The sequence below is a fragment of the Metopolophium dirhodum genome, chromosome 3, assembly GCF_019925205.1.
Source record: "Metopolophium dirhodum isolate CAU chromosome 3, ASM1992520v1, whole genome shotgun sequence".
NCBI lineage: Eukaryota > Metazoa > Arthropoda > Insecta > Hemiptera > Aphididae > Metopolophium > Metopolophium dirhodum.
The window spans coordinates 20,656,119-20,678,056 of record NC_083562.1 but is presented as its reverse complement, the minus strand read 5'-3'; the positions used below and the strand labels follow the sequence as shown (position 1 = coordinate 20,678,056).

At 33.0% G+C, this 21,938-nt stretch overlaps 1 protein-coding gene across 4 annotated transcripts in view; it reads left to right on the top strand.

Annotated features, from left to right (window-relative positions):
* Positions 1 to 21,938, top strand: part of LOC132942072 (teneurin-m) — a 68,784-nt gene that overhangs the window by 21,305 nt on the left and 25,541 nt on the right. For all 4 annotated transcript variants that reach the window (XM_061010373.1, XM_061010372.1, XM_061010374.1 and 1 more), the window contains exon 2: positions 12,451 to 12,726. In XM_061010373.1, coding sequence (XP_060866356.1) covers positions 12,451 to 12,726 — 276 coding nt within the window. The remainder of the gene's footprint in view (positions 1 to 12,450; positions 12,727 to 21,938) is intronic.

Here is a 21,938-nt window from a genome sequence, read left to right as displayed (position 1 = left end):
CTGCCGGGTCCACGGGGCGCGAGGGCAGCTGCCGGCGGCGGGAGGGCGGTAAAACTTTTTGGACACGCTTCGACCGTAGCCGAACTTTCAGCCTTGGCGTGTGTATATGCATGTGCGTACATTGTGCGAGTCTATGCGTGTGTGTTCACGCATTCGGCGGTCGGCGCATAAAGGGTCCACGGGGAGGGGACGGAGGGGCAACACGAGATCAATAAACCGGGCGATGCGCACCGGCGGGGGTAGATGATCTCCGCCGGGCCTTCATTATGACCCCTGTGTGGCTGTGCGTTATTCGTCGGGGCGGGTCATGGGAGAGGAGAGGGATATACTGCAGGCGGCGGCCAGGCGTCCGGTGTACCCGACCGACGGTGGTCGACTCTCGGACGAGTCTTTAAACAGCGATTTTGCCGTCGACGGAATGTATTACTATATCATATTATATTCGTGTGTTGTTTTTTTTTTTTTTTTTGATTCCGAACCCGTTTTTCCGAAACCATCACGACCATTTTTGGTAATCGTACATAATATTAAACGATTTTTTTTTTTTAAATCCTATACGCAAAATCTACAGCGATCGGTTTATGCATACCTATACTGTCGCATTGTGCTGCGTACGGCTGACCGCGTTTTTTTTCTCCGCAAATGAATGGTTGTTCAAAAGGGTGGTGGTGGTGGTGGTGGTGGGACGGGGTAATAGACCGTCACAACGCATTAAGTGACATCAATAATTTATATAAAGTGGTACCCATGTGGCTGCGTTTCCCAGAAGTGTACAGTTCGGTTAATCTGTACATTGGATACACGACGAGCGTTGCGTGCGTGTACGTCGAGCGAATTCACTAGATCCAAGATAATTCACTTGAGGTTATTTAGTAAATAGCGTAAAATATAATATTAATATAAAGTGTATAATATTATATATGTACGGAATAAATAAATAAAAACAGTTACTCTGAAAACAATGGACGTTCTTGTGAGAAAACGTATCGAATGGTTTTTATTTTGTATAAACTGGATTTGAGATTGACAAGTGATAATGGCGCAGTGGAGTTCGTTGATATTATTAACCGATAGTATAGGTAGGTTACCTAGAATATAATAATATTGTATTATTAGAAATTGATAATCTGAAACCGATGAATTTTCGGAATCAAACATTTTTGTAGTCTGTATTAAATTTCAACAGTTATAAGTAATAACAAATATTATTGGTTTCACTAGTTATCACGTTACATTATAATAATATTATCATAAATTATTATTATATGCACAAGATTCGAGTCTGATGAATAATTTGGGTTTCATAAATTAGTACGGTGAGTTAACTTACTAATGAAATGCATTTTTTCCTCTTTACGTCAGAATAATAATTACTTTTTCGCTTAAATATTCATTCCGTCGGTTACGAGTGCGCATACGACTGGGGTGGAAAAGGCGGGCCGGACATATAAATATTAACACCAATTCGGTGCCTTTCTGGCCACTCAACATGATTATCACGGACTGGACGTTTCTAAAACAGGAAATTAAAATAACGCAAGATTTACCGACGTTTCACCCACCTCAAGACAAACGCGTGCTCGTCATGCCGTTTTATACATTTTTGATGCATTTACCCTCCTCAGTTATCGCTCCACACCTGCTGCGGACCCACACACCGTTTGATCAATATCGTCGGTATATCTATTATATTATATGCGTATTACAGGCGTGCCCACTCGGTCGTTCGAACCGGGGAGACGAGAGACAAAAGATAATATTTGTTCGGACACGGTTGCTGTGTTTTCGTTAACAATCTGGCTTACCTTACGCTGGGCAAAATAAAAATATTATACTGTTTTCCGATCGGAGGGAAACAATAATGGCCGTCGGCTATGAAAACATTATAGTCTCCGCGGAATTACTTAGCGAGCGACGGCTATTGAAAAATGTTTCAATATTTCCAACAGCGTATTAATATTATCAACGCACAGTTCAATAGTTTTAAATCATTTGGGAAATGTACTTTGGAATAATTGAAATCTGAAATTATGTTTATATTGTTCACCGCGATCGCATGATAGGGTGAAAAATTGCAATACTATTTGTTTTGTGAACATAACTGTTTCTCAGACGGATAATATATGTATACATGCTGCGGGGTTTGCATGCGATCTGAGGAATTAAAACGGACTACGTTTTACTACCGTTTCCATGACAAATCCCAAGCGTTGCCTTTTCCGGAAAATGCGGTGCACATAAGTCGAGACATCTGCTAACGTCGGCAAATTTGTCATGTGCCATTTTCCGAATCCAATTGCCAACGACAGTTATTCCGGAATAGCCAATGAAATTTTGTGCATAACGTTCTGAGTAACAGAATATTGCGTTTCTACAACACGGTCGTTGCGATTTATCTTCAGAACAGTTGCACGGAATGGCCAAACGAAACACACGGGACGGGTGGGTCGGGTGTAAAAGAAACGAGAAGGAAATAATATTCGTAAACATAAGTAATATCGGGAGATATTGATTAAAAATAAAACAGAAATAAGAAAGGAGGGTGAATAAAAAAAAAAGGTGGCTATAAAAATATGTGTCTCACAAAATGAAAATAAAGAACAAAAACAAAATAATGAAGAGAAAATAATGAATAAATAATATATTAATATATATATAGGTATAATATACATAATGAAGATTGATTTCCTGGCATCCGCGAGCGGATTCCACCGGGCCGTTTAATTACCGTGTATTCAAGACGAAAAACAATGAAAAGGAAATTAATTCTCCCAGAAGACGACCGGAGGAGAACGAACACTGAACTTTGCTCGCGTCGCCGTCGCCCCGCCGAAACTTCGATTAAACTTCCTCGCATAATACACACACACACACACAAACACACACATATATATATATGCACATCCGATCGGCAGGCCGCCGTTTAAAATGATACCGACGGACTAGACCTTACCGACAGCCATATATTATTGTTATTGTATAGCATATTATAATGTTATAATAAATTATATCGTAATATACACACGCCGAACACGCTGTGCTGCAGCTGTATAATAATAATAATAATAATAATATGAAAATCGCATTCGGATTGCATTTCGCTCGCAAATTCGCGCGCGCGATCGCATTAAAACGGTCTATCGTGACGCACGACCGAAATCAACGAAACGAATTTCGTACGATAAACACTGCGACAATATAATGTGTTAATATAGCGTGTCCGTGTCCTGCCATATTGTGCATCGGTCGTGTTTTGCCGTACAATAATTATTATTGTATTTCATGCTCCATCCGATATCCCCTAGCATTATAATATTATTATTATACGAACATATTGTGTTCACGCGGTTTTCGTACCTAATTATTATAATCATTTGTAGGCATACATAGGTATTACGGGCCGCGAAACGACCCGACTCTCGACGCGATCGTCACAAAACTAAAAACCATTCGTCATTGTTTTCCCCGGTCTTTATTATATCCATACGCGCTGTTTTATTTCAATTTTTTTGTCTTACGGATCGCTTTGTAGGTTATAGCTGCTGTACAACTACAGTAGGTCGTTGTAATGATGTAATGTCTAATTAAAAACTGTACAACTCAACAGAACGTTTGTATCTCTCTATGTGACCAACGATATTACTATATATAGGTGTCGATGAGTACTTTTTATTATTCACCCGGATCACTTTTGTTTTCCCTTTACAATCGAAAAAATATTTTGAGATGACGCGAGTAAAATGGTTTTTTGTTTTAATGAACACTCGGCCAAGCGCGAGGTAAGGTGTGTTGTAGGTAGGTATTATATTTTGTGATTCTGCGAACTATGATGATCTCGAGATGAAAAATAAAGAATAAAAATAAATTCGCACAGCAGCCGGTAAAGCACACAAACAAAAGGACCATTGTCAAATCGACATCGGCGAACACCTCGGTAACATGAACATTATTGTTTTATGGCTGGATGATCGCCCGCGGCGTCTTGTCACCGTCTCGCCGCCCGGTGTACAATGACGCGTACTTCCAATTATTATTATTATTATTATTATTTTTCGAAAACGGATAATACACTAACACACACCAACCGATGTGCATCATCGACTTCCTGCTATTCCGGAGGACGGGTTAGGTCAACAAGGATTAAAAAGAAATGAAAAAAAAAAAAAACTGGGACATTTGTTTATGACCAAACAATGCGTGCCTAGTGTTATGGTAAATTTATTCTTTACTTTTTTTTTTCGCCGAGAGAAAACAGTTTGCTGTACATTATAATATTATCAAAGTTTTTTTTCTCATCAATTGAGCAACGTGTCAACGTATTCGTTATTTAAACTTATTTTTATTGAATACTTCCATACAGAATGTAGGTATACCATTTGCGCACTGTACGCATCGTTATGAGTAATTATCGTTATCGTAATTCGTTATGAGTTATGACATTTTGTTCCATAAGGTATTTATTCTAAAATTGTGCGATTTAGAAATATTATTAATGATTGAATTCCGCTGATGTCTTGGTCCAAATCTACTGAAAAACAGTATACTTATTGATTAGTAATAATTATTCTAGTTAAACGTACAGAGACATTTTTATTAGGATTTTAAAATTTCATATTTATGTCTGACTATTCAAATATTTTTGGAATATTCTAAATTCAATGTATTCCGGATGTAATTATTAATTTAGTTTAATACCAAAACCAAGGTACATATTTATATACCAAGACAATATACATAATATATATATTATATAACTTATGTACTTAATGAATGGACGTTTGTAATTAACGTACTTAAAATATCTACCATAATATCCTCACTAGGAAATCTATAAATAAAAGTATAGGTTACTTTTAGAAACCCACGGATTCTGTAAAGTAGGTACACAAATGTGCCTACGGCTGTAAATTATAGAATATGTGAATGTTTGACTACAAAAGTAATATTTATCGTACATTATTAAAACAAAATCCTTCAAAATATAATTTTTTTTCTTAAATATGGCCGTATGTTTGGTAAATAAATCGCATGTAAAAAAATCTTTTTAAAAAAATAAGAAAAATGAATGTCAGATCGTTGATTGAAAATCAAAAGAAAAGTTGTCCGTAAAATATTACGTGTTTTTTTGTTTTGTTTATTTTTCTTAGAAAAATCAGTTTTCAGTGAAAAACTCCTAAGACATTCCGGATGTCATTCTCTCCTCTATGCCACTAAAACGGAATAACGATTTTGAACGCATCCCGCCTGAAGTCGGCTCGTGATGTTTTTAACAAACTCAGCCGACATAATAACGGCCGTGTGCAGAGCTTTCGGTTCATTAAAATCAAACTTTTCTCATTACCGGGCGTTTTAACTTTGTTAAGCTGTCGGAGAGGCGAGCGGCACAGATAATAATAATAATAATAATAATAATAATAATAAAAAACCCGTCACCCTTTAGAACAAATTTTTTAAACGTCATCGTAACCGTGAAAAATACAATTTAATGATTTAATGATTCTTTTTTTCAACTACCTATATGCGGTATATTTATTTGAAAATGTTCTAAAACGTCGTCAATTATAATTTAATCACATTCGAAAGAATGTCATGTATTTATATAAACGTAAACAATATGAATAAACTCTTTAAAAAAGAATTTCTCGTCGCTATTAATAAAAATGACAATAATAATAAAATACTTTAGAATTGTAATTAAAATGTTCGAAATATTGTCAAATATTACATTTCTACAAGTGTATAATTTTTCTCAGTCTGTATAATGATTGTACCTATATATATTATTTATATAAAAAAAACACTACTCAATGGTGTCAATGATGTGTATTTCATATTTGTATGTTTCAAATGTATATAAAATGTTGTTTGAAATACAACTGCGGTTAAAAATATATTATGTTTAATAAGTAATTACTGAAAATAAAATACATAACTTTACGTCGTGTAAATCATCAACCGTGGATGAAAAATGGAGAACGAAAAAATATCATGGCGTCGTAGTCATACATGGGTGATTTGCATTCTTCGGTAGCTCTTTTACATTTCCGTTACACATCATAGTGAATAGTTATTATATATTGTGTTCAAAAATATTGTTTATCTTTTATTTCAATTATAGCTAAAACATTTTATTTGAGGTGGTCTACTATTAAAAATTCGTTTCATTTAATATAAAATACACCACCACAGTTATTATTAATACTATATTTATTATTAGTAGTAGTAGTAGCAGTTAAAATAATGGTAATTGCACTTTACTCCGTATCTAATTACATTATGAAAGTCTTTGGAACTAACGTTTTCCCAAATATTTTGCGGTTTCCTAGCACCCTCTCGATGCACTCCACTCTCCCTTATACTAGTGAAACATAAAATTATTATGATAGCGTTTAATTATGATTCACGAGTGTTATTTCAGGCGAAAACCCTCCAATCATATTGTGGGAGAATGGGCCAGGCGATTTTTACATCAATTAAACGACGGTCCCTCGCTGTCGTAACTAATGGACTCACCGAGAGTGTGATCCATGAAAGCCATCTACCACGGAGGTCTGTTGGCCGCTAGTTGGAAGGGGAAAAATATAATATATATAAAAGTACGAGGTCGTCTTAACGATTTGTTTGACAAACGAGCGGAGAACGGTTTTTAAGATTATTTAATCTTAAATATAGAATTCACTGCTGCGCTTACGGAAGAAGGAGAAAGGAGAGAGATAGAGCGAGAACGAGAGCGATTCGGTGGAGTCGTTATCATCATGTCCCCCACGTTTAATTATAAAATCATTATCATCCGCCCGGTGTACACCATTAAAATCTGTCACGGGAGGTTTGAATATTGTGTTTTTTTCCATGAAAAATAATAATATTAATGAACGAAATACGGAAGGGGAATACAGTACTGCCTAGTCCGGTTGAAACAAAAGACAAGGTCGATGCTGAAATTCAACACTCTAATATATTTTTTCGCTTGTCGACTAATCGGTTTAAATCAGTCTCATCCGACGGAGTTGAATTACACCGCGGCGAAGATCCTCTCGCATCGCTGACTATACTGGTCTTGCTCAAGGACTCAATGGAAATGTAATTTCTCAATTTTCTCTATAATAAACAAAAATGATTTCGATTATATGAAATCGAATGCGATTACATTGCAACGACTTTTTTTTTAATCTAGATTAAATGTATGTAAACCAGATAAATGTATGTGAACCTAACCAAATAGCGTCAAATGAAAATCGAATAAAACCAACACACCAAATTTTTAGCTATTACCTATGCATAATACATATTATGGAAATTATAGAATGAAGATGCATAGTATTTTATATACAATAAAAATTGTATCTTAGTATTATTGAATTTTGTATTTATATCAACAAGTTAAAATTATGTAAGGTACACTGTATTATTCTGTTGTCTGGTTTTTTTTTCTTTTTTTTTTAGATTGACCTATCAGATTACTGAGAAAAACGATACCAAATGTATGCCATGTGGGTAGTGTTTTATTTTATGTTATTTTACAAAATATACACATTATGTCAAGTGTAGCTTGTGGTATATACTGTATAGATATTCTCATAAATAGAAAAATATTTAAAGTAGACAAACAAAAACAACATTAAGTTTGATATTTAAAACTGTACTTAATAAATAAATAACCAGACATATTATAATGCAACAAGAATGAAAATAATTTGAAGTAGTTTTCATTTATGATGCACTAACGAGTTATCGTGTTAAATAGAAAATTACTGATGAAAAGAAATATATCGAAAGTTAAACTATAGTTAAGGCGGTATTAATAAACTTGGTTGTAAGTTCTGTATAACATGGTTTTTAAGAGTTTAAACCAATACGAAAAGACAACAAAACCACCAACACCGGTAGTCCCTCCTTACGTTTGTAAGGAGGAAACGTAACATATTATATATATGCAATGAAAATACCCAATGAATGATGAGGTTCCTGGAATATTACAAAAGTCGCTAGGACATCAATCTTCTAAGCGACGTTGGTACCTATGTGTCCTCGGACGTACTAAAATTACATTCCATTATATTAAAAAATAAATATTTAATATTACACAAACATTTGTTATTTTTTTTGTATTTAAATAAGGAATATATTCTTATAAATATATAGTTTCTAGTACAATTTATCATATTTTTAATAAATTATATATAAATCTAAATTATTTTATTAAGTTTTTACATAATCAATACCATTTCAGTTTTCAATAAAGACAAAAATAATTATAAATTTGATTGATTTTTCTGAATCATAATAATACAATAGGATACATGATAATCATAATTCCAATGAAGCATTACAAAAATCAAGTTATGAGTCCTTGGATACCATCTTATATTGTATGGATAACCAGCATATTAAGTTATATATTATTCACTATAACAATAATATTATAGTAAATTAATTAGTGTTGAAGAAATTCTATAAGAGTAAAATTTCTATCAGATAAATTGATTTGACGCACATATTTTATTGTTATTGCTATGTCTTTTCAAAAAGTTAATGTTTAAAATAAATTAGAATATACTGGTTGTACAATTGGTATCCGACTGAAGTTTTAGACACTGTATTAAGTATATTAAATTAATATTTGAAAATGTAGAGTATATTTTATTGATATTAATTATTCAACCTTAATTAGACGTAATATTTATTTGATAGAAATACGGTTACTCATCCTAACTATAATTTAAAATATTATACACATTGATTTGAAACGTACGTATTTTATATACTTGTATTTATATAAAATATAAGACGACTTGGATGGGAGAAGGGCACAGTTATAGTGACTTTGTAAATGTCACCCTTGGGATGGTTGACAGGCAATCAAAACACATACCTCCGGCCATTCACGGGTTACCGTCCGAAATCAACCCTTTTTGATTAGTGCTTCCTGACCAGGAGGTGGTTTATCGCACTTATACAGCGCCATTCACCCTGTCCACGGTACTCCCGCTCGTCTTTCAGCCATTCAAAATTAACAAACCCCCGAGAGTCCACTTTCCGAGGATTAGTTGTTCGGGCGTAAATCCTGCGACACACGAATTTACAACGTACACCTAGTGACTTCCACGGACACAACAATTTTATTTACGAGACATTTTCTGCACTCGGTGAATTTGTCCCCGTTAAATGCATTTATAGGCTATTATTTATTTATTATTTTATTTTTATGATCACCGAAAGCTATGAAATCGAATTCACGTGGTCGTGCACTGACGCTCAAAAAATGTTCTGACAAAGACTGATGATAACCGGCAAACTATACGAGTTTGGTTTATTACAAAAGAAAAAAAATGCTTTAGGATACCGTCCTTCCTGTTTTGAAAAATGAGCGTACCCCTTTATTTTTACCACTTATTTTTTCCGCCATCAACTCTGAGTTATTGCAAATGCAATATGAATTTGAGGATTTCAAGAGGCTTTCACAATAAAAGTTTCTTTTCCCATCACCGCTCTCCTGTACAAAACCCTTCCATGCACTGTTCATATTGTCTTTAGACAATACTGTCCATATTGTCAATACGTAGCTTTAGGTCGTATTGACAGTGCTCCCTATAAATTCTTCCGATTTTCTTTCTTTTTTTTTTTAAAAAAAAAGCCAGGATATCTATTTTACCTCATATTTTAAACTAAAATCTCCTTTTTCATTGCTAATTATATACTCTGATAGTTTTACACCGACATTTGTATTTTTATAATATTAATCAATTGTTTTCTGTATACTAGTTTCTGTTTTCTAGGTACTATTATAATATGTGTATGTCCTTTCTTAATATGTATCCTATATATTAATTTTAATAGCCAACAATGTAAATTTGATACATGCGTATGTATGATAATAAACTAAATAAATAAATATCTAGTTTACATATCTCTGGTCACCTTTTAAAATATTAAAATATTTTTTTTTCGTATCACACAACCAAAACAAGACTAATACGAACAAATGGTGATAAGTCATAAATACATAAGTAAAATAAATAAATAGATAAATGCTATGATACATAATACATAATATTAAAATAATAACAACTTACAATTAACAATGTAGTACAATGTATAATTTTATCACGGCAGGTATTAGTGTATTGCGCTTGGCTAGTTCGCTTACGCACTCATATGATACATCATTTTAAGTTTACAACAGACTATAGACTAATGGATTTTGTAATTGACCGGGTAGTAAAATTGAACACATATATTCCGATACTCGTAAACATTTTACGGTGTTATGGGATTATTTCAACTATGAAGTTAACGTACCATGCCTTTATTAAAATACAATTATACTTTGATGAAATAACTTGACGTTTAAAATGTATTATTACAACTAATCATAACAATTGTTATTATTGCTATTTGCTAATAACCGTTACAATATAAAGAATAATATTTGCTTTGTTTGACCGAAGAATAAATTAAACATAAAACAAAAAGGGTGCATTGAAGTCGTATTTGCATTTTGATGAATAACGCAAATTTTCTTTATTCTAAAATCCCATTTATTCGCAAAGTCGAGAAACAAAAACCACTCACTTTTTAGCTTATGAGTGCTCAAAAATACAATAAAAATATATAATAATATGAAACGTCGAATTTTCGATTGTGGTTTTTAATAGAAAATGAAGTCTTGTAATATTGGGGAACGCCACACAGACAAGTGGCTGTTAGAGAGCTTAACATGGGCCGAGGGGTCGTAAAATGTGCCTCCATCGTATGTTTGTTTTTCAAGTAACTATAAGGGTAAACAACATTGGTCCCGGCGTTAAAAGCCTCGAGTCGTCGTTGCGTCTAAACGTTTTCTCGGGGCAACAAACATGAGATATTGCTCGGGTCACTAATTCTTGTTCCGGGCCTTTTATTCAGTAATAGACGAGAAATACACCACTGACAATGCTCCGTTCATTTCCCCACTATAAATATAACCCACCCCCTCTAGACCAAAAAAATATATATATATATATTTATTCCCTCATTGGCAGCGACGGAGGAAAAGGGTTGGAATAGTCAGAAAATAAATAACAGCTGTACACGTTATTAGAAACAGTAAAGTGCGAGGCGAAATTCCATCGTATTTTGTGGAAGAGGAGCATCCCTTTTATTATTTTCCATGCATTTAAATTAAACTGTTTTCACCCAGATAACTACATTTTTCTCACACCATAGGTTTCCCGTGTAATAATAAGCTCCTGTTGCTACTTTACAACCCCCCTCACTTGTGCAAAGGCTTCTGTAGAGCTACACATAAACAACTTTGTTCATGGTGTGAAGGTTATAGTGTTCTCCATTTCTTTTAAAGTGGTCGTTATTCAAATCGTACGAAAAATGCAATGTTCAACAAAAATCATTTAATAAACTAAAATGATGTAAGGCTATTTAAAAAAAAAAATTCTATTTAAAAGTTGTTTGGAAATAACGTTAAAATTAAAATTTTTTATCGTTGAAGACAGCTATAGTTTTAATTTTAAAACAACCAAACAAAACTGTGTTGTTGATTTATTTTATTATTGTTTTTTTTTTGCAAGTTGTTGGTTTTTAAAAATGAAAATCAAAAGATACATATTGTAGTTATATTAAAAGGAAGGCATAACTGTAGACCAATAGGGTGGGAGGGTTTTTTTTTTTATTAATAATATCCACGAAACGAACGTCAGACGGTCGGGTTCCGCAGTATTGTACACAACCGTCCATTTCGTAATTAAAGGAAGCAGGTCGGTCTCGTACCGCATTGATCACTTGCCTCGTGAATCCATTTGCCAATTATCGTGATTGAGTTCTCTGGTAAACGGGCAAAGCTCCTTTAGATCGCAACCACTAATATAATATAACAACAGCAACAATAACAACAATACAACAAAAACAACAACAACAACAACAACAATAATAATAATAATAATAAGGTAGGTATATAATATATCCTTTAAGGATACTGCGCGTTGATTGTATTAACCGACACAATGTACTATTATCTGGGCAGTTCCTAAGTTTTGACGATAAACGAAAAGCTTCTTGGAAAATGTACGGTGATTAAACAATATTATACCTACTCTAGTCATCCTAACTTTATTCTATATCAAAGAGAAAATGTGTTCTAAATCCATCGGCTTTGAAGTGAAAAAAGTAGTTATTTTTTCTGTATTTAAATGCAGAAGATAGGTAGGTACTAAATTTGAATCGAACCGAATAACTTTGCAAGGTGTTTTGATCAGGTGAAAATGATATTATGATAACATAATTTCGGGAGCATATTAATAATAGCATGCCATATAATATTATGTTGTTAACTGGTTCTCAAAAAGTACAGCGTTGTGTTCCAAAGTCCTTATAGTTACAACCGTCTTGTGACACCAGTGACTAATTTTTACAGGTTTTTTTTTTTAAGTCGGAGTCTAAAACGGATTTTCTTTTTTACAGGAAAAGCGAACCGAGCGTACCAACCGTACCAGCACCGCGGTGACAGCAGCGACGGGGAATGTGACGAAGACACTGCCGAGTTTCAGCCCAACCGTCACCAGCACAGCTTACAGCACCAGTACCACCGGCACCGCAGGCCGAATCACACTTACCAGCAGCCCGGTGCACTTCTCAACACCGACACCAGTGGCACGTCCGGAAACTGTTCGGACGCGACGCTCACGGATTCGGAACTAGCGTTCACCAGGGACGCTACTTTGCAGCTGCACGACGGCGGTAAGACAGACGATTTTTTTTCCCGTCCCTTATAGTCATAGGTCGTAGGTACCTATACCTTTCAATCGGTCCCGTCGGACCAGCGAATCACTGCAGATCAGTATGAATCATTTCCCGGGGTGAAAACAATCGTCGTCCCCTCGAAATGATTTACGATCTAAATAACGACGATATTTTTTCAACGAGCTTCGGATACGATGATTTTTTTTCAATTTCAATGCCTACTAATATATTATGACTAAATATATTATATTATTATGAAATGGTGTGACGGGAATCCGCATAATTCATGTGACGCGATAAATATTTAATTCTGATTCCAATGCTCCGGGTTCCTTACCGTGAAATATTCATAAATACATATAAGAAATGCTATGGAGGTACGATGTACGTTTCAAACATTGAGAATTGTTTTGCTTTTTTTTTAGTTTTTACCTATATTTTTCAAAACTAATCCGACGCGTAGATAATTTTGAATAATGTCTACTGCACACTGCGTACTTTTTCGTTTCTAACTTTGCGTAGGTATACTGTGTACACTGTACAGCTAGTAGTCGCGTTTTCGGAGTTTTCTTATTTTCTCTAACGAATAATGGTCGTTTTTCAAAATTAGCGACCATTGTCGTCCCCGCCAAACGACGAGCCAAGATTTATGTGCGTTTAAGAGTCGTGACGAAAACAGTGAGAAGGCGGAGGGTAACCCCCTTGGGACTACTCTGAGATGGTAAAAGAAACATAGGAAAAACCCAACCTCGAGAATATCCAAACACACTTGTTATCAAAACAAATTGTTCCACCACTATGACTGCGTATAATAAGACATTTATTACGATTCGCTCACAGTAAATTTTTGACCTGTCGTGCTTGTTCACCATCGCCGTAGCCCCGACAACGTTATTATTACCATCACTGTTTAAAAAATCATACTATATAATACAATGTCGTTGTCGGACGCGCAAATATTGTTATTTCGATTGGTAATTTTTAATGGGTTCGGTTCATTTTTTATCGTATAACTACTACTAGGCATACAGCGCAAATTGAAATAAGTGGACGTAGTAAACCATCAATCAATTTAATATTCTATACTATTATATACATTATACGCGTATGTGTATATGTATGTGTGCTGTTCATTAGGTAATTATAATTATTCGGCGGTGCTTTTAGAACGTTTTATACACACAGAGCCTTCGATGGAAAATATCCAATACGCTTTTAACGTGATTAACGATCAGACCGGGATGTTATTATAACATGATTTGCGGAGGGGGTGGTAAGAAAACGCATAATGCTAATACGAAATACAACTACATAATAATAATAATATACAACATGGCTCTACCAGCAGCAGTGGTGGGGCAGAATATTGTGTTTGACCGGCGTCCATCAATTAGGGGAAATTGATGTAAGCGCCCGCGCTGTCCGTATTATTCCACTGGGCACCGTGTGTATATTCGCTATGGTTAATACATTGGATATGATAACTTAAAATACCCGATGCCGATCGGTGTTGTGTGTTGGTTGGCGGGAGTGTGGGGAGGGTTAAAGAGAACGGTCGACCGACCAGTGTGAAGCAAATCAGATCAATTAAATTATACAATATTAATGTACCTAATATTATTGAAAAACCTCTAGTCAGCATACATGAGCATACGATTTAATAATAATTTATAATATAATGTATATAGGTACTGCGCACACTAAGTACATAAGCATCGGAACAATTAATTAAAACCGCTAATAACATTAACGTGATGGTCGAAAACGAAACATTTCTAACGTTTTTATTATTTACTCCTCGAGAATGCAATAATATGTTTTAAGTTTACATTAAGATCAAACATTATATTTTATAATTTATTTTTGAAAAGACATATTTTTTGCTCCCGTCGAAAAATAGATTAAATTATAAAACCAAGCAACTGATAATAACATTTTTAAACAGTATATCATTTTAATTATCGATTTAATTTGATAACAATCCAAACACACTGTACATTCCTTGCATCCACTGAAAAACAAAGTTTTTGTGTAGATAAAAACATTGTATTTCATTCAATGTACAGTTATTAAACAAATACCCATTATTCCTTACCGTTATCGTTTAAAAATTTGCCATAATTATATTTGTGTAATTATTATTATAGATATATTTAATATTTATATTGTATTATACATTATTTTATATCAAATAATCCTCTCGTAAAATACTAAATTGTACAACGTACCTAAGTACTATAATTTTGTGAAGTTAAAACTACTAATAAACTAACAAGTATCAATAATTTAATACAACTTAATTATATACATAATATTATACTATATTTAATAATACTAATAAAAAAAATTGAATACATTAATCTATCTACATCTAGTTTTAAATTAATCTTTAAAAGTAATTATTATGAGTAAGTACATTATTTATATAATCAATCATAATGATATATAATACCTACATTAATACATAATTTCCTGTTTTGTATAAATTGGTTTTACTTAAATATTAATATATACATTATATACTCAATACACATACATAATATTTTGATTTTTCCAGAGAAATTATTTTATAAACTTATTGTTTTTAAATGGATATTAATGATCAACTTTCAAAGTTTCGGCTAACAAATAGCGGCTGTCCATTCGGACATTTTTATTGCGTAATCTCTCGTAGTTTGTTTTTCTTCAAGAAAGTTTTTATCCGCTTTTCTTAATAATTTCTACACGAGCAAGTAAATCCTATTCCCCTAACCGTTGTTATTAATATCGTTATAATTGAATGCTTTCCGGATCAACTCATTCGATACACAACGATCATTGTATGTTTTTATTTCTCACTGAATTCCGTTTACCCCTTCATAATAATCGTCCATTAAAAAATAATGAGGACATACACAGGAAAATAAAGATAAAAAAAATGTCGGCTGAACACTGCAGCATACGAATTGAAGAGGCGCCCCGTCGGTGTGAAAAGTTCCGTGCAAGTTTAGCTATTGTTTATGTAACGTAGTACCTAGTTATCTTTACCTTTGATACTAAACATCTCAGTTTAATGTTACGGCGAACTTGGCAATAATCATTTTTTCGGACCATAAAGCGTAAAATGTGAAAATATAGTGTGTCTTAAATATAATAAAATAAATCCGTATAAAATAAGATAATGAAACCCACAATAATTATAGACTGAACAATATCAGTATATTTTGAAGGTGCAACACAAGTTGGTTCATTGCGACGACGCTCTATAGTAAATTATGGATTTTTCAAATAAATATAAAAGAAAAACCGTAGGTACATGTTATGCAATGAATTATATACGATTTAAAAAAATAAATTTAAGTGTTGGTTATCAAAATTAATTACTTCAATTGGCTCAGTTAGTAGTTATAGTACTTATAACTTAATTTCGCATCGCTGCCTATGGACAGTGTAGTAAATTATTTTTATTATTTTGTTTATTTTCTTGTATGAATTACATCCAGAAGGGTAGGAGTTTATAATTAATATTTAGTATACATGCATATAGATACAAATTAAATATAATAATTAAAAATAGTTAACATAGCTTCTATATTAATTATCACAGTAAAATATAATTGTTTTTAGTTTATTTAATTTATAATAAAAAAACTCAAAATATTAAAATGCCTTAACTGAACGCATAAGCGACAAATTAGAGTATTTTAATGTATAGAGTTGTAGTTACTATAGAGAGACGTTAAAAAACAAAAGATGGGGTTATTTTAGAATAAAAAAAAATGGTACTCTAAAGTTAATTTTGACAAAAAATATCTGGGAAATCTATGGAACTATTGAGTAGTTTGAATAGAAATATTAAGTTAAAAACTAGATTTCTTGATTTTTCCGTTATAAGACCAATAGAAAGAAAGCGACATCATATATATAGTAAGTACTAATCTATCAATATATAGTACTTATATTAATTCTAAAAGTTTTAAATTAAAATGTTTTTTTCTACTTATTTAAAAAGTATTCTATACAACACTGCCTTAACTTGCTATGGATTCTATCTATATAATAATACAATTTTACCCACATTACAATAATATTTTTACTAATCATTGTATAATTTTTAATCGACTAAAAAACAGGGTAAACTATTTTTATTTATATTTCAGCAAAAGTGTATACCTACTTTATATAAATATAATATAAAATATATTGCATAGATGCATTCATTTGATAACCATGTAACGTTAACGCCTACACAAATATATAATATTAATTGTACATTAAGTACCTAAGTTTAAATTGTTTAAGTTGCATTTATAATAATATTTTATCATCAGAAATAATTTAGAGATAAATTTAAAATCACTAGAGTTATATTGATTGTGTAGAAAATTACTAAAAAGGGGTTTAAATTGATTCAAAAGCTTTTATGCTACACCAGTAATTTTACGCTATTGGACAAGTTGAATATGAGAGAAATACTGAGAGAATTCAAAATAAATTATCAGTAGTTGATGCCGTTGGTCATAATGAAATATAATATAAATGTGTAGAAGCTTATCCAAGGTGTAATACATTTTACGGTATACTTTTTTCGTCTAAATTATTTTACTTATAAATTTAGTAAAACATTAAGAACGAATGCCTCATAATGTAATCGGCAATAATGTATGGTTGGCAAAAAATGAAATGTATTTATAAAAAGTCAAACAGAAATAAAATACATAATGTTTATTTCAAAAACAAAATATAATGGTCAAGTTGGAGTATGAAATTATCAAACATACTAAAACAAATATTTGAATGTTTGCATTACGTTATGAAATATTAGCCTCACTTTTGTTCAATATTACTGTATTCATGCAATATAATGAGACATATGATAATATTGTAAATATATGGTAAATATCAGAGGGGTAAACTGGAATGGAACAATAAATATTTTGTTCATTTCCGGTTCAGTCAGCCAGCTCAAAAACGACAATTCGGGGGATTTAACACACGTTTGTTTTACGGTATTTAAAGTCATTCGTGTTTCACAAATTTAATGGCACGACCGACACGCGACCTAAAATTTCCAAAGAGTACCACGAGCGTTTGGACTGGTGCACACACAATGCACATGAAGATAGTAATCAATCTCTTTCTTGGTTTTAGCCCACAAGCATTATGTCTATCTTTTCTGTAAACAGCGACGGGTAAAAGAGGTTTTTCCTGCTGGTAGTGTCTATATACACTTGCAATATAAATAAATATATAAAATGGAATACCATTTTTCACGAAGACTGTTTGCGGTGAGCACGCGTGACGTGTACAGAAAAATCCGAAACGTTATATATTATGAAAGAACATGAGTACCTACACGGCTTAATGGTTGTGAATCCCTCGTGGACGTTGGAAATCATTTGATACGTTTTTAGCCTATGATTGATTTTAGTCAAATTCTCCAGAAATATCTATGTTGATGAAATAATATTGAGGAATATTTAAAAAAAACCAATACATTTTCTAATCTATAACTTTTTTTATTAAATTAATTTAGAAAAAAAATGATTTATTATAGCATAACCGAAGTTCGTTTTTGATAGGTTCCTTAATACTGGCTTGAATGCTTGATAAAATAATTATTTAATTTTTATGATAACTTAAATAACATTAAGTTTAATCAGGAACTCAAATTTGAAATGTGCTTAAGATTTTGAAAGAAGAATGATTCGTTATATTTTGGTATCAAAACCTACATAAACCAAGATTTTTTTTATATATTATACATAATATAAGGGCCGATATAAAGTGAGGGAAATTTAAAAAAAATGATATTTCTTCGGACTATATTATTCTGGGATTTACGTTTGGGGGGAAAAATCATAGGGTTCTATATCATATTATATTTATAACTAAAATCCAATTTCAAATTCGGAATGCACGCGACCACCGACAAATGAGCCATTGAACCGTGAATATTTATTTTATTAGCCCGGCTTCGATATTATTCCCTTCATATGGGCTTTTACGTAGATTATTGCGTTATACACCGTGCGTGAGATCGTGGGTGGGGGGGGGGGGGGGCATAGAAGTCGGTGGGCGTCTGTCACTTTGAGCTACGAGCTTATCTCGCGAGTTCAAAGCTCCGGAACTCTCTCGCCCTATCAATTTCACAGCGCGTCCCCTATTAATTGGACCGGCGGCTCGTCCATTATTGTGCGCGCAACCCCTTGCCCGATCCTTTCAAAAAGATTCATTACTCGAAGATTTTATCGCTGGGATTAATGCGCCGAGTTTATTTCATTTCACACAAGCCCGCACACACTCCACACACACGCACATTATATGTCTTGATGTTGTCTGTAGACGAGCGCTCGTCTTAACAAAGCGCCATCCGTTTCATGACAGCACAGAATTCACAATATTTATTATTATTATTTATTTATAATTTATAATATTATATTGTCTGCCACCGCACGTCAAATTGTGTAAACAGTACACACCATAACGGCCGAGTGCAGACAGTCGTGTATTTTGGTACATGATAACGCGCAGAGCATTCATCAAAATATGTTCAGAACAATAATTAAAATCCGTTGTCAACAATTATTATTAAAATCCTTAAAATAAAGTTTTAAAAAAAAAAAACCGATTACTTTGTCAAAAATATAAAAGTTTGTTTCCACAACATCCATTTCCGGCATACTGTCAGCTTACTGCTTACAGTTGTAACATCGTACACACGTCCTGAATCAAGTTCTGACGTGAACTTGACCGGTTCGCGTGAAGCAGCTATATAGTGACGTAGCTGCTTTTGCGGTGCGTGACTAGTGATATTGCGTGTCACGCGCGTTAAACGTCATAATTCTTAAAAGTCACGACCATCGCCGGTGCGGTTGGTGCAAACATAGTTCAGTTCGGCCGGCTGCTAATAAGGGTCCTGGTCATATAATTGCTAGTTTACCTGGGAAAGGGGTGTGTTTTGTGTTATCTAGGTCCTTGATATGGCTCTCTGGGGTTGTCGCTGTTTATTATTTGCGCTAAATATAAGCCAAATTAGAGGTTGCTGCATGTTAATTACTTCATAAATCGATATTTCCGCTGTTTATTTATACTAAGGTGATTTTTACTAATAATACGCACCATTAGTGTATAATATATTATTATATACATAAATATATATTCGATTAAACATTTCAAAATGTTGGACGTTCCAGACCATTTTACGCATAGTGATTTATTTTGTTGCGTTTGAAAAGAGGGGATATGTATTTTTTATGAATTATTTGGATTTGTATCATACGAGTGAATGGTCGAGGGCCTGTCATTTTAGACCAGAAGGGGGTTTATAGTACCTCCTAAAACATAACTGTTCAATACACCAAATCATTCATAAAAATGAGCTTACCCGTAAACCACAACCGATATTAGGGTCCATATATTTTTAAACTTCCATATATTGCTTCTGTGCGTTGCTTGCATAAGTATATTAGCAAAACAAAAATATTGGAGCTATGAGCGTTTGACGTTCTCATACATATTTCTACAGTGTAAAGACTACATAGAATATAAGTATATGGTATCAGTAAGATAGTTACACTTTTAGTGATATGCTTGTAAGAGTTAAAGATGATAACTAAATTTAACTTTCGTTTATACTATTTTGATGTGCATCGTAAATTGTGAAATGTTATGGTACAGCATTCCATTTATGTTTAAAATGCTCGCTTTTTTATTATGCCTTTTCTCTTTATAGCACAAAATAATATCCGTAAAAATGCTTGGTACCGTACCCATTGTTACTGTCGTCATAATTGAATGTTAATAATTTATGGACATACTAGTGTGGTTAATTATGTTTTAAAAAATGAAAAGAACTGTTTAGAAAATAATTTAGATTGAATTAAAATGTTATGGTCTAAAATTAGATAGATATACAATACTCGCAAAAATAGTGGGGCGTTCGTATTTTGGATTTCAAGAAATTTACGTTTTATACTGTCTTAACGTTTTACAATAATTTAAATTTTTTTTTTGATTTTAATATGTTATATCTATATATAATATTATATACTATATACATTATTTCGTAAAAGTTAAAAAATAAAACTGTAAAATGTTGACGACTTTAAAGTTACATGTGGGAAAAAAGAAAAGTTTTTGGCAGATGGTTCTTACTCACGAGCTTGACATGGAAGAGGCATTTGCTAGATATTTGAAGTTGCTTATCCAAAAGTTTTAATTTTCTTTTTCTTCTATAACCCACTCGAGTTCTTACGTCAGAAAACGATAACTCACGCAATACATACAATATGTGCGTTTATATTTAGGATTCAGGGTTTTTCGAAGCCCAAGGGTCCCCTAATTAAACGCCGTGGCTCATTAATCCGGTCACTAAACCTTATTGGCCTCTTAATAACAGAGGGCGCCAGGAATAGTTTGTATATGTGTGTGTATGTGTAAGAGAGAGAGAGAGAGAGAGAGTGTGAGAGAGAGAGTGAGTGAGAGGGTGAGGGTGAGAGACAGGTAGGCCACCGGGTTCAAACAATGTCGTTACTAATTATACACACCACGGGAAGTGGGTGTTCTGTGAACGATAGGGTTTTGTTGAAATTCTATCGATTCTCTTAAAATTCCACATTATTATTTTTTATTTTAACTTAAATTAAAAAAAAACATATTATAAATATTTTAATTAAAACGTCTGTTGCAATATCTTATACGTATATCTGCGAATTCGCGATGAGTCGTAATGAGATTGGTGATTTACAGCTTTAATACTGATATTTAATTTTTTGTTGATATTAATACCAAAAGTATAGAATTTCTAAACATTAATCAATATTCATACCTTTGTCATTACGAGAGGTTAACCACTTTTTTTAATAATATGTTCCTATACTGTTCTCATTATCGATACAAAATAACAGTGCAAATATTTAGTATTTCAGTTATTAAAAATTAAAATTTTTTACGTTGTTATGTTTATCGAAATAGTATTTTATTCTATTACGACTCATGTGCAACGATAATAACATTGTTGAATTAATCCGTGCTGTAGATTTATGATACTTGCTCAGCTGGTTTAAAATGAATACTTAATCGTTTTAAAAGCACAATTGATTAATTCAACGATTCACAGTGGCGGTGATTACCACCGAATTGGATTAGAGAGACGGGCCTTTAACGAACGCGAACTGCTCAAAACAGTAAACGACAGATGGGGAAAAAAATAATAACCAAAAACTCAA